Genomic DNA, 12,816 nt, shown 5'->3' on the forward strand with positions numbered 1-12,816 from the left:
ATTAATATTTTGCACTATATACATCTGAATGATGATGCAGAAAATTTGTATATAATCACACTATGTATCTTATCGAGTTCTTTGCAATATGATCAAAGGCGATGAAACATTCAATATCCGCGTAGCTGAATATTTATTTCCTGTAGTTTTTTTGGAAAGATTTATCGACTTTCATTTTAAGGAAATAAAAATATGTACAGTTCAAAATAAAAAAGAATTTTTAAATGCATGCTCTTATTAGTGCAATAGAAAATCGAAATATTATTTTATTTTGTTAAATTTATTTAATTATTATTAAACGTTGGCAAATTTTTGACAAAACGTTGACAAAAATTCGTTTAGACAAATAAATTAAGTTTCTGTAGTTTTATGCTATATGTTTTTTATTAATGATTTGTAATTATAAATATTATTAGAAGTGTAAAAGCATTTTCTTTTTTCAAATTTGTACCACTCGCATTAAACACAAATTTAATTAAATTAATAGATTAATAATAAAACAAGTGCTGAAAATATTTTTTAAAAATGTTTCATTTTAGAGCAGACATTCAAGTCAAAAACCTTTATAATTCAAGTACATTCAAAGTTGAGTAAGTTGTTTGGGAAATTAGGCTTCAAAGTTATCGACGGGGAAAAACCACATTAAAATTTCTGTTAATATTAATTTAATTCTGTTAATATTAATTTAATATTAATTTAATCCCTATGGACGAGGGAGGAAATGCGTAACACTTCTGACTGAATGAAGTATTTGACACGTCAAATAGGTGTTTATGTTATAATACTTCTATATCTAATGAGTGAAGTGTTGAATTAAGTGCAGCTGTAAAAATGATGAAAAAAGCAGTCAGCGAGATATTTTCATACATCGACATGTTTACATTTACAACATGCGCCTCATTAAAAATCATATAGGCTTTTCTTTATTTGATATTTGCCTGTGTATTTTCCTTCAAATCGAAGGAAATTATTATATGTTTTTTTACATTATCCTATGAGAAGTATACAATGAAAAATCGTAAAAAAAAATCAATTTACAGATTCTGACGAATTTTTATGTTTCATACCTCCGAGAGTGAAGTTATTGCTGTACGAACAAAATAACTCAAAACAGTTTTTAGCAAGATGAATGAAATTAGGTATGTTAAACTTGCAGAGTAATATTAAATTCTGAGCTAAGTCCATGCAGCGAAAGTCTGTCTGCCCGGTTACAAGGTTTTTCTATAATTATAGAAGAAATTACAACTATGCTGCTAAAGGGAGTGGAAAAGAGTAATAGACGATTCTACATTTTTTCCGCCATAGCTTTGAAAGACACTGTCTTACAAATTTTTTAACGACATTTTAAAATTGTCTTTTCAAAAAAATTTTCCATACAGGTTTACTTTGCTTTTTAATCCATTTTTCAAAATTAATTAGATTAATTAATTATTACATAGAATACCATCAGGATACGTTTTCCCGAAATTCTTTTTGCTACTCTCTAATAAAGGTACTAAATGACACTGGCGTGCAATAGTCACGAAATATTAAATTTTGGCTTGAATTTAGCATTTTTTTACTGAATCTATCGTGTCCTTGGCGAAATATTTATCCATTAATACATGACATGAAATAAATAGCATCCAAATATCAAATTTGCACTTTAGAGATATTTTTCGCAATCGATTGAAACAAAAATTTAACACAAATCTGCACGTTATAAAATTCTACACCTATTTTGATGCATTTAAGTCTTCGTGTTTTTGAGTTATTACACATTTCTGAAAGTACAGACCAACAGACGGTCATCTCCTCGTTGTATTTATTCCAAATTTGGTAATTTTTTATACTATAGATGTTAAATTTGTGTGCCTAATCTAGCTCTCTTCGTTTTGTAATTACCGTGTTAACTTATATTCGAAAAGCCGGACAGACATAGTTCCTCTGAGCGGATATTGCTCCAAGTTTGATATAAAGCTACAAATTTCTTGTAAAGACCACATACCAAATTTTAAGCCTCTACCGCAAAGAGTGTTTGAATTATGGTTGTCACAGACAACCGGACAAACAGACAGACATTTTCCAAAAAAGTGTTTTTGGAACTCTGGAAAGTTGATACGTGGATATTATTCAAAATCTGTAATTCGAATTTTTTTGACGATTAAAATTCTTTATAATACGTATATGAGAAGATAAAAAGCAAACATTTTTAAATGCGTGCGCAGTATTCACCATTATATATTTTCTTTTAAAAATGTCGTTATTATCTTTACTCACTTTAGAATATTGACTATTTAGGAATTGTTAATAAAAATTTAGTGCCCTGAAAACTTTAAAAAAGTTAAATATTGTGGAGTGAAGAGGTATGTATTTTTTTCTTCCTTCGCAATAGACAATTTATCACACACATACGGCGAAATCTTTTATTTCACATATTCTCTTTATTTCATACTCGACGGAATTTTTATAACGAAATGTGTGCTTGCATTGCTTGGTAGTAAATAATTATATCTCGATTACAAAATGTCTTGGGATATTTAATATAAAAGGTATTTTATTCTTAATTTTTTCTATTTCTTCCTATTGATTTTAATTTTTTTCTCGTATTGCCATAACTTCGAAATTTTATTCATAACCGAAAGTACAAGGAAAAAATTATTAAGAGAGTTATTTAATTTCTCACTTATTTGATAGATGGCAGCACATGTCATTGAGAAAATATAAAACATCAAATTGTTTTATTCTTGTTTATAATAATAATAATACTTTAGCTTTTAAAATGAGTTTTTAATAATAGGACATGTGGAAGAAGCAACATGTTTTTCTCAATAAAATTATTTTTTGAAATGAAAAAATGAACAATCACTTTAAAATGTGGAATGTTGATAGCAAAATGGCATTGGAATTTTTTTCTTCTGCTCCAATATGATCCTTTTATAGCCTGGCATATTGTTTGTAATTTGCTTAATGTGTCATGCATAATAATAAAAATAAAAATAAAAACTTTGAAAATTGTCTGTTGGGCAAATCATTGTCTGAGGAAGAACTACCACATTTCGCGAATAGTTACTTTTTGATAGCTGATCAGAAAGAATTTTCAACAATATTATAATTAAATTTCTCATTAAAAGTTAATATCAACTTTGTCGTTTTCTCTGAATAACTTTAGAACATAAAATTATAGGAAAAAATTTTTACTCAATTTTTAAATTTAAAAAAAATGATCGAATATCGCATTTTAATAGATTTTTTCGTAACTATCGTTCACAATTGGCATACTGTTGATAAATCAAATACATTTGTTAGAGAGTATAACAGAAAGTGTTTGGTAATTTATTTCCGCTGGTTTTCATCGCATGTGCAAAAAATACATAATATTTCGAAAAATGCCTCAATTACACCCCTTGCAAAAAATATAAATATATTTTCTGTAATATTAAAATGTTATTTTTTTGAAAATTAACATTTATCATTAAAAATATTATATATGGTTTTTTTTAAATAGATTTTTTCGTTGGTGTCTTCGTATGTCAATATGTACTGTTTTTTCATAGATTTTTACTTTCTTTTAACGATATTTAAAATTATTAATTAATTCTAATTGCTTAAAATTATTCAATAGTTCCTTAAAATTTTGTTTATTAATGTGGAAAAATAAGAATATATAAATGAATGTTTCGTAACAATTACATAGTTTATTAATAATAAAGCATTAACATTTTTTAAATCCTGAAGTTTTTGTGGTTGTACGGTGTATTGTTATTTTGAGAATTTTTAATCAAACCCCCAACTAATTTTTAAAAAACATTATTGAAGAATATCTTTTATCCAAATATTAAAACATTTTAAAAAAAGACAGAATTTATTTGAGCAGTTCTAAACATAGAAAATTCGAACAAAAATCACCCTCACAGTATCGTATCATAATATAATATAAAAACCATAAATATAACAAAAAAAATACTAAATTGCATAATAAATACAAAATAACAGAATCTGAAGAGAAAGAATCGTAAATTCAGCAATTAAGAGCTTGTCATTAAAAATATTTTTAAGAAGATTATCCATACGATTGTTATATCTCAAAAAAAGTTTTTACATTTTTTTTAATGCCGAAATTTTTATTTTTATTTTCCCAAACGTCTTTTTATGATCCGCGGAATTAAAATTTTTTAGAATTCGATGGACTTGTTTAAGAGAAGACATATATATGCAGCCACAATCACTTTTATTTATATTAAGGTAATCATAAATTAAAGATCAAAGAGTAGATAATTGAAATAAAAAGAGAAGAAGTTGGAAAAGGACTGAAAGATTGTTTTCTCACTTGTTCATATTTTCATTTTCTGAAATGCAAATGAGACATAATTTTTCATTCAAATGATATCAAATAAAAAACCAAGAGCACAAATAATCTGAATCGAATCGTATATGTTTATATTTCGAAGTACTCGATAAGATAGTTATGCGGCAGTTATGAAAAACTTTCATAACCAGTAGATTTAAATTATACATGAAGTGTTAAACGTTGTCGCTGTTGCAATTGAAACGATGCGGAAAATTTGAATCATTACGCATAATGTAAGTCTTTAAAGATTTCGTTTTTTTTAACAAGCTGTAATAGGGTATATTGTATTGAATGTTTTTGAAATATACACTGAAAGCTACATGTGGAAAAATCTGGCGATAATTGCCAATGTTTTGTTTAATCATAAGCAGATTACAGATTGATTTTTTTAAATCAGATTATTAGTATTTGTCTTTGAAAAATTATTTTAATATAAAAATATTTATATACTGGCATACTATCAGTAAATTGCAGGATTTGAAAAATAAATTTTAAAGCATGCTATAAAATTTAAACCTTAAGGCTTCGAAATTCTGCATGTAATTATTTCTTAGAAAGTATATATTTGCTAAGAAAGTTTTTTTAAAATTGTTATTAAATTTTTAATTAAAAATTAATTTAAATATGAACATTTTTTTCTTCATGATTTCATCGAATATTATTGCATAATAAAAACAAGTTTTACCTCACATTAACTACCAAAACATGAGCATCTCAATGCTATTTTCAAGCGATATTTCTTATTCTAATGAATTTACTAAAATTTATTATGTAAAACTTTATTCATAGAATATTTTTCTTATAATCTTTTAGAAATTTAAACAGAAATCTATTGAATCGTGAATATGGCTTCGTAAATATGCAGTAGTAAATAATAGCTAAATAAATATTAATAGCGAACTCATTTTAAACTTCGGAGTTTAATAATCATTTAATGTATCATCATTAATATCATTTAATATTAATATCATTCATATCATCAATATTAGTTCAAATATTAATCTGTATATATTATATATTAAACATTCATATATCATTATTAATATCATTCGTATCATTAAGAAATATCATTTAATTAATCATATGATTTCATCAGTTTTATAAGAGCTATTTCAAAAGTTATATATAGTCTTGTTCATTGAATTATATGCCTTTCAGGTTTTCTGTCATTTCAGCAAAAATTTTATGATTAAGTTTAAGCGAGAAGTAAGCACATTTTTTTTTTAATTATAAGAACAGAAAGAAGAATCATTCAAAATTGAAGTTGCATTGAAGTAAGTTCTCTGATTCAATAAAAAAAATTATGTGCACTATTATAAAAAAAGAAAAATATCAAACTAAAAGATATAATTTTTATTTTAAGAAACTATAGATTTTTTTAGCAGTCTATACTTCTGAAGTTAGAGGTCAACTTTGATTTCCAAGGTTAAAAAACTTTACTAATCTTTTCCCAACAGGCGTGACATATATGTATCACCAGTGAACGACTCTCACAGCGGAGCTTACCACCCGTGAATTTCTAGAAATCGAACTCATGGGACGGTGATGCATATGTGCAATTTAAACTGAAATAATTTTTAAACGCCACTAAAAGGATCCCTGTGCCCATTACTTTTGACATAATTATAGTATTAGTATCCTGACCTTCAGTTTGCTCATATTCAGCCTTTGGTATTTTCTTCATCAGCTGTTGCGAGGGGGCGGGGGTAAGAATTATGTAAAAAAACAGAGTTGGGTTGTGTAACTGTCCACTTGATAGAATCATTCGTGTTTCTGATCTCCCTCCGAAATCTTTTCTTTTTTGTTATTACTGTTTAAACGTAACTACTCTTTTTGGGTTCTTCCTTGAATTCTGTGTATGTTCCGTAGTTTTTGGATATATTTTGCGCACTTTTCTATTTATTGCGGAAAGCTTTGATTTCGGTTTATGATGACAAGAAAACGCGATTTATCAAAGGAAGAATGAACTCATATTATAGATGAACTAACAGCCTAAAAAGGTAGAAAAACTGACGATGTTAGAACATAAATTTTTTTATTTTTGGCTTAGGGCCGCAAAACCTCTCTTCTGTGGGAGGAATCCTTTCGCGTACGCTTCGTCCTGTACGTACATGCAGGATACAAGCCTCCCGTCCCGAAAAGGTTTTAAAGATAGGCTTCCGAAATCTATTTAATAATGAAAGCTAGTCGAATTTTTATATCTTAATTACTAGTAACATTTGTAAAATTCTTGATAAAATAACAATTGTAACAATGGAAATAATTGGGCATTTTTCTAAATCTTGCAATAAACGTTCTTAAAAAATAACTTAAGATATGTTTAAAAATTCATTAAACCTCAACTAAAGAATTCAACCATAATTAATTTGGTATCAATTAAAAGATAATTTTTAAAAGTTTTAGAAATGGTTAAAAATTAATTTTCTACAATAATATCGTAGAACGTTATGGCAATATAAATGCCAAATATCTGCTTAAATTTTAATTAATAGAAATTCTACTTAAAATTTAACAAAAAAAATTCACAAGGGCGCTCTGAGATGCACATTTTTATTCTCCAAAATCAATTCTCCTGTAAAATTTAGGTGTTCTAGCTGAAAGATTTTAGCTTGTAATGCGCCAACACACACACACACACACACACACATTGACACATTCATCTTTATTATTAGTAGAATAGTAGCTACAATTTTTATTCTCTATATAGAATTCAAAAAATTTAGTGAAATCTCACGCAATTTCTAATGGATGAATGAATTACTGAAAACCGGTGATTGATTTTGTTAGAAAAGTCTGTCGTGCAAAAAGCGGAAATTGCAAAATCCCATTTTATCAGTCTGTGTTGTTTATAAAATCCGATCCGAGGTCTTTCCCACATATGCAACAAAACAAAAATTTTGTTCGTACTTTACGCTCCCACGCAGATGGTTGATTTACGTTTATCAGTGTGAATTTTGTTCTCCAAAGCTGAAGAATTTGTGAGACATTACAACTAATTTTGAATAAAAAATGGGAATCCTAGATTCTCTCTGAAATAAACCACTTAAATTATAACGCAAAGCAAAAGGACTTTACCGAACTTCAAAGTATGCATATTGTTGCGAATAATTAAGGATTTCTTTTCACGATTTGTTATTCGATGAAAAAACACACAATCAATAGGCCTCAGTAGAAAACAACGAAGTTTATTGAACATGAAGACATAATACAATAAATACACAACCGAGACGAAAACAGGAAACACATATCAAAACACTACATCAAACAGTAGATCAAAAGTAGTAATAAATAGTAATAACAACAACAGCACACAACGCGGTTGGACAGAATTCAGCAGGAGGAGGTAATCTATTTAACTTCACTCTACTGCCACTCCAAACGCCTATGATTTTCCACAGTCTCCTCGCGGCTATTATTAGGTCGTATAGTCTTTCCATGATTGATTTCGGCTTGAGATTGTCGGCCTTTTATAGTTCCCGGAGGCGGACAGAGAAGGTTCTAGATCAATCAGGCTTATCTCGGTTCCTATTGGCTCAATCGCTAAAATTCTGGAAGTTTCCAGTATTATCTATTTTGTCGCCAATGTAGCCAAATCCATCCCCAAATCGCCAAGTTTGTTGCCAAGCGCTGAGACCACTGATTCGGTATCCGATCAGCATCCAGCAGAGCTGATCGTAAAATGGTCTTTCCAGTGATTGAACCAACCATGCTCGGAAGCAGCATCCCAGATTTGTAACAATATGTATTACAAACTAGCCGTTTTAGATGATCATTTGATACTCTAGGAATACTGTTTGCGTGTGGTTAAATTTCATCTCTAATATATAGTTTGATGTTCATGTTTATCTCCACAAAGATATATTTAAGCTTCAGAGTGTGATAGATATTAAAGTCGTGTTGCATTTTTTTCTATTGATTGTGTACACGAACCATTTTAATGCAGTTAAGTCTCTCTTTTAATAACCAGTAAAGATAAATGAATCAGCCAGTGAATGAATTTTAATTATTTATTGCAACAAAATTTTCTATTATTCTACGATCGCAAATGCTTAAACATGTGTTTTTTTTTTATCTATAGGCATTTTCCCCATTTCATCATATGCTGCAAGAGATTCTGAGAAACATTTCACAGTCTTAATTACCCAATTACCCAAGCATGGAATACCCTCAACAAAACACAAACTTCAGCAAATTAAGAATCATTAAAAATTTGATTGTAATATCCGTATCATTCCTTTTGTTGTTCACTGCTTTCAGTGGTTTAGGCATGCTGCAAACGACGATGAATAAAGAGAAAGGCACCGCTGCTCAAGCTGTCCTATACCTTTCTAACGGAATATCGTCATTATTATTTTCTTGTTACCTAGTCAGAAAACTTGGTACTAAGAATGCCCAACTTGTGGGCATGATTCTATATTTACCTTACATTGCATCAAATTTCTATCCTTCATGGATTACTCTTGTGCCATCAGCAGCCATGATTGGCATCGGTTGCGCACTGCTTTGGGGAGCTCAGTGCACATATTTTAATGAATGCTCAGTCCTTTATAGAGGCCTTACAGACAAATCCCCTAATTACGTTACAAATCTTGTGATACCTAATACAAAAGGAACAAAAGAATTATTAGGAAAAGACTTCATGGAAAAAACAGAAGGTCTAAACTTTGAAGAAAATTGTGAGAACTCTCTAGAACTTTCTCCACCAATATATCTGCCATCATATAAACGTTCTGAATCTGGAAGTAAAGCAGAATCAAATCGACAATGTTCTGAAAAAACCTTCGAAGAAATAACAGAATATGATCCAGGTTTTGAAGACTTAAATTCCGAAATAATCACTGATCATAAATCGTTTGACGCCATCCAGTCCATTAAGGAAACCGAACGAGATATTATCGAGTTACAAGGAATTAAAAATATTCAAAATAATTATAATCAAAAGTCCAAATCTCTTAGTTCAGTGAATTCTTTGTTTTTTAGCCTTCATGGTTTCGTATTTTGTTCTGCACAAGTTTGGAGTAATTTGATCAGTTTCTATGTGCTTGCCTCAGGACGTGTGAATAACTATGATAAAATTTCAAATTGTTCTTGTGGGGCAGATTTCTGTAATACTGACCAAGTGTGTGTTGATACTAAAATAGAAGAAGTCCCTGCAAATATCAGACAATATTACACAGGCGTGTGTTTTGCTTGTGGAATCCTTTCTGTACTACTGATATGGCTACTTGTGGATCACTTGGAAAAATCTAAAAGACGAATGACTCTATCGTGGAATCACATTTTTGCCACCATTAAATTCATCAGAAATAAAGAACAATTTCTTATAATACTGTTTACCATTTGTTCCAGCATGCTTCACGCCTTTTATGTCGCCGATTTCACGAAGGTATGTTAAAGTACATTTTATTTAATTTAATGAATTTGTATTTCCCCATTTTTACTAAATCTGATATTGAATTTATTTAAAGCTCAAGAAATGCTCTTATTGGATTTGAATGAAAGTATTAGGGTGTCCCATAAGTTTCTTTCTTTTATCTAAAAGGAAATGAATACACAATATTTACTGTTTAAGATATTATTTATTTTGTTATGTAAGAACTCTTTTGCTCTATTACCTTCTCCCATCTCTCAGGAACTCATTATGTCTTCTTTCCAAAATTTTTGTGCTTTGGACAAGAAATAATCCTCGAGATTCGCTTTTATTCAGCTGATGGATTTAAAGCGCTTATCGTGAAGAGTATTTTTTAAGGACAGAACGAAGTAATAATCCGATGGAGCGAGATCTTTAGAATATGTAGGATGCGGTAAAATATCCCAATCTGCCGAATTATGTTGCTACCCTCGTATTATTTCCTGTTGAATATTTAATAGTTTTATTGGGAAGGTTAAAATAATTAATATAACCAGCACCTAAATGGCTAAATGGTCTTTAAAATAGCGATTTTATTATGGAAGATCAGTTGTTATCTCTAATCTAAGGTTAGTCTGTAAAAATAGACATCTATATTTCTAACACAAGTACAGCAAGCAATGCTTTCAAAAATATGCATAAAATCTATTTTCAATATTATAACATGAATTTGACGAAATGCATTAGTCGTAAGCTTCTCTCTTACTACTAATGCGATATGTGGTCTCGCGTTGTCATGATGAAAAACAATGTCTCATCGGTTCATTAATTCTGGCTATGGCAGCTTTCAACTGATTCAGTTGATGACAGTATTTTGCAGAATTTATTGTTTCACCTTGAGGAAGGAGCTCGTAGAAAACTCCGCCTTTTCAATCCCAAATGAACAAAAGAACTTTTTTGAGGTGTATTCCGGCTTTGCAACAGTTGAAGGCTTATTGTCCTTACACCAAGTGTGTTTACTTTGCACATTTCCATATAAAATCCCACTTTCGTCTCCTGTGACATACCTGTTTAAAAACAGAATCTTTTGCGCGATTAGAAAGAAAATTTTGGGACATCCTAATACATTTAAAAAAAATTGCTTTAAGTGAAAGTAATGAGACCGAAGTAAATTTGAATTAGCTAGATCCGATCAAAACAGAATATTTATATTAATTGAAATTTATGTAGATTTAAATAGTTATAAAAAAATTTGTTCTTATCGAAAGGAATTTTTGTTTTCAAAGAATTTCGAACTGCTCAAAAATGGCACTTTTTTTGTCTAAATCAACCTAGTTTACTCGAAATCTATACATAACATTCTAATAAATTAAGTTAAATCAATTTATTTTTAAAAAATTTCAAGAATAAAAACATTTTTTTTTACAGACAGAGCATAGGAATCGTCAAAAATATTAGAACTCTTGATTTGGACGAATCTCAACGTTTTACACCTCCTTGAGTTCGAAAAATACGTTTTTGGAAAATGTCCGTCTGTCTCTCTAGCTGTGACAAAAATAATTCAAAAATTATGTGAGATAGGTGGACGAATTTTGGTATTTGGTCTTTACTCCAATTTTGTGGACTGCTAACAAATTTTGAGTAAAATTCATTCAGGGGAAATCTGTCTGTCCGGCTGCTGTGTATAAATTTATACGATAACTTCAAAATTAAGAGAGTAGATAGATACAAAACGGTACAGATATTTAACATCTAAAGCGGGGATAAATTTTGAGGCAAATACAACAATGGATTGACCGTCTGTCGGTCTGCAAAGCCAGAAACTAATAAACGCTATAATTGACTAACTCGTTGATTCAAATGTATTAAATTTGTTATGGTATGTTTGTGACTGTAGGTGCAGTTTTGTATCAAATTTGGCATGGGATTTTTATGCCTATAAGTTCAGTTTTGTATCAAGTTTTGTATAAATCGAATGTGAAAAACGTTATTAATTCGGTTTTCGTATTTTATATCGATTTTAGTATTTTTATTTCGATTTTCGTATACCTCAAAATGCATGCCAGGCATTTATCGCCAAAAGACTCTCTAAGGATGACAGGAAAGATTCAGTAAAAATTTTAAATTCTCTCCAAAAATTAATATTTCGTCACTATTTTTTGCAAGTGCCATGCAAAGCGTTCTCGGGGGATAACACATTTTTTAGAGAGTATTCATGAAGGATGTGGGGATACCAAACCCGCCAGTTTAAATACAGTACACTCCCGAGTATCCGCTCGCAACTATCCGACCTAGTTTTCTTTTATCGTACTTAAATGAGGAAGGCAAGGACTCTAATTCATAATCTATTAAGGATGTATCAAAACTTAAAAACTGCAAGTTTTGTCTCTTATCATTTAACAGTAAGTAATAAAATCAGTTTCAGCCAATTTTCTTAAGTATTAGGCCTACACCTTAAGTTATTATTTCACTTATGTTTCTTACATTTAATTTGGTCGTTGCAAAATTTATGTTAAAATGTGAGCAATTTATATCCTTTAACTTACTTTTTTTCTAATAAATTCCTGAAACGTGCAGTGCAGTATATAAACATATTTAAACTACCAGTACAGAGCCTTCTATTTTAACTCGATTCGTTTCTGGCAACTGCTTCTATGATTCACCTGGCAGCGGCTACGTTCACATTGAGATAAATGGAAGCTTAGTACTCAATAAGAATTTTGAAAATGCATTTTATAACATTGAGTTTTGGTGTAAAAACTTTGTCTTCTGGTGTTGGTGGGCAATGAAATGAGTTCGTAGAACTCTGGCTTATCCGACATTTTTGTTATTTGACCTGCCTTTTCGCTACATAAGGGTGGATATTCGGGAGTGTTATGTATAAATTTAATGAATATTTTCCCCTTTTTAAAAGAACAAACAAATCAAGAATAATTTATTTTAAAAAGAATAATTAAAATTTGAAAAATTTTCCATAGAAAAAAATGTTATTCTATTTTTGTATTAATCTCTGATTTTGTGTATTTGCAGTCATACATCGCATGCTCCTGGAGCACCTCACGCATCGGACTGGTCTCTGTTTTTTTCGGTGTCGCTGCCTCTTTATCCTCCATTTTTTCCGGTCTGCTGACCAGGC

General features: G+C 29.8%; 1 protein-coding gene across 1 annotated transcript; it reads left to right on the forward strand.

Moving 5' to 3' along the window:
* Positions 1-4,334: 4,334 nt before the first annotated feature.
* On the forward strand, positions 4,335-9,640 carry LOC129980716 (uncharacterized). Its single transcript, XM_056091098.1, has 3 exons — positions 4,335-4,563; positions 8,409-9,557; positions 9,635-9,640. Exons 2-3 carry the CDS (start codon positions 8,487-8,489, stop codon positions 9,638-9,640), a joined length of 1,077 nt encoding a protein of 358 aa, XP_055947073.1. The 5' UTR covers positions 4,335-4,563; positions 8,409-8,486.
* The last annotated feature ends 3,176 nt before the right edge of the window (positions 9,641-12,816 follow it).

The sequence above is a fragment of the Argiope bruennichi genome, chromosome 8 (assembly GCF_947563725.1).
Source record: "Argiope bruennichi chromosome 8, qqArgBrue1.1, whole genome shotgun sequence".
NCBI lineage: Eukaryota > Metazoa > Arthropoda > Arachnida > Araneae > Araneidae > Argiope > Argiope bruennichi.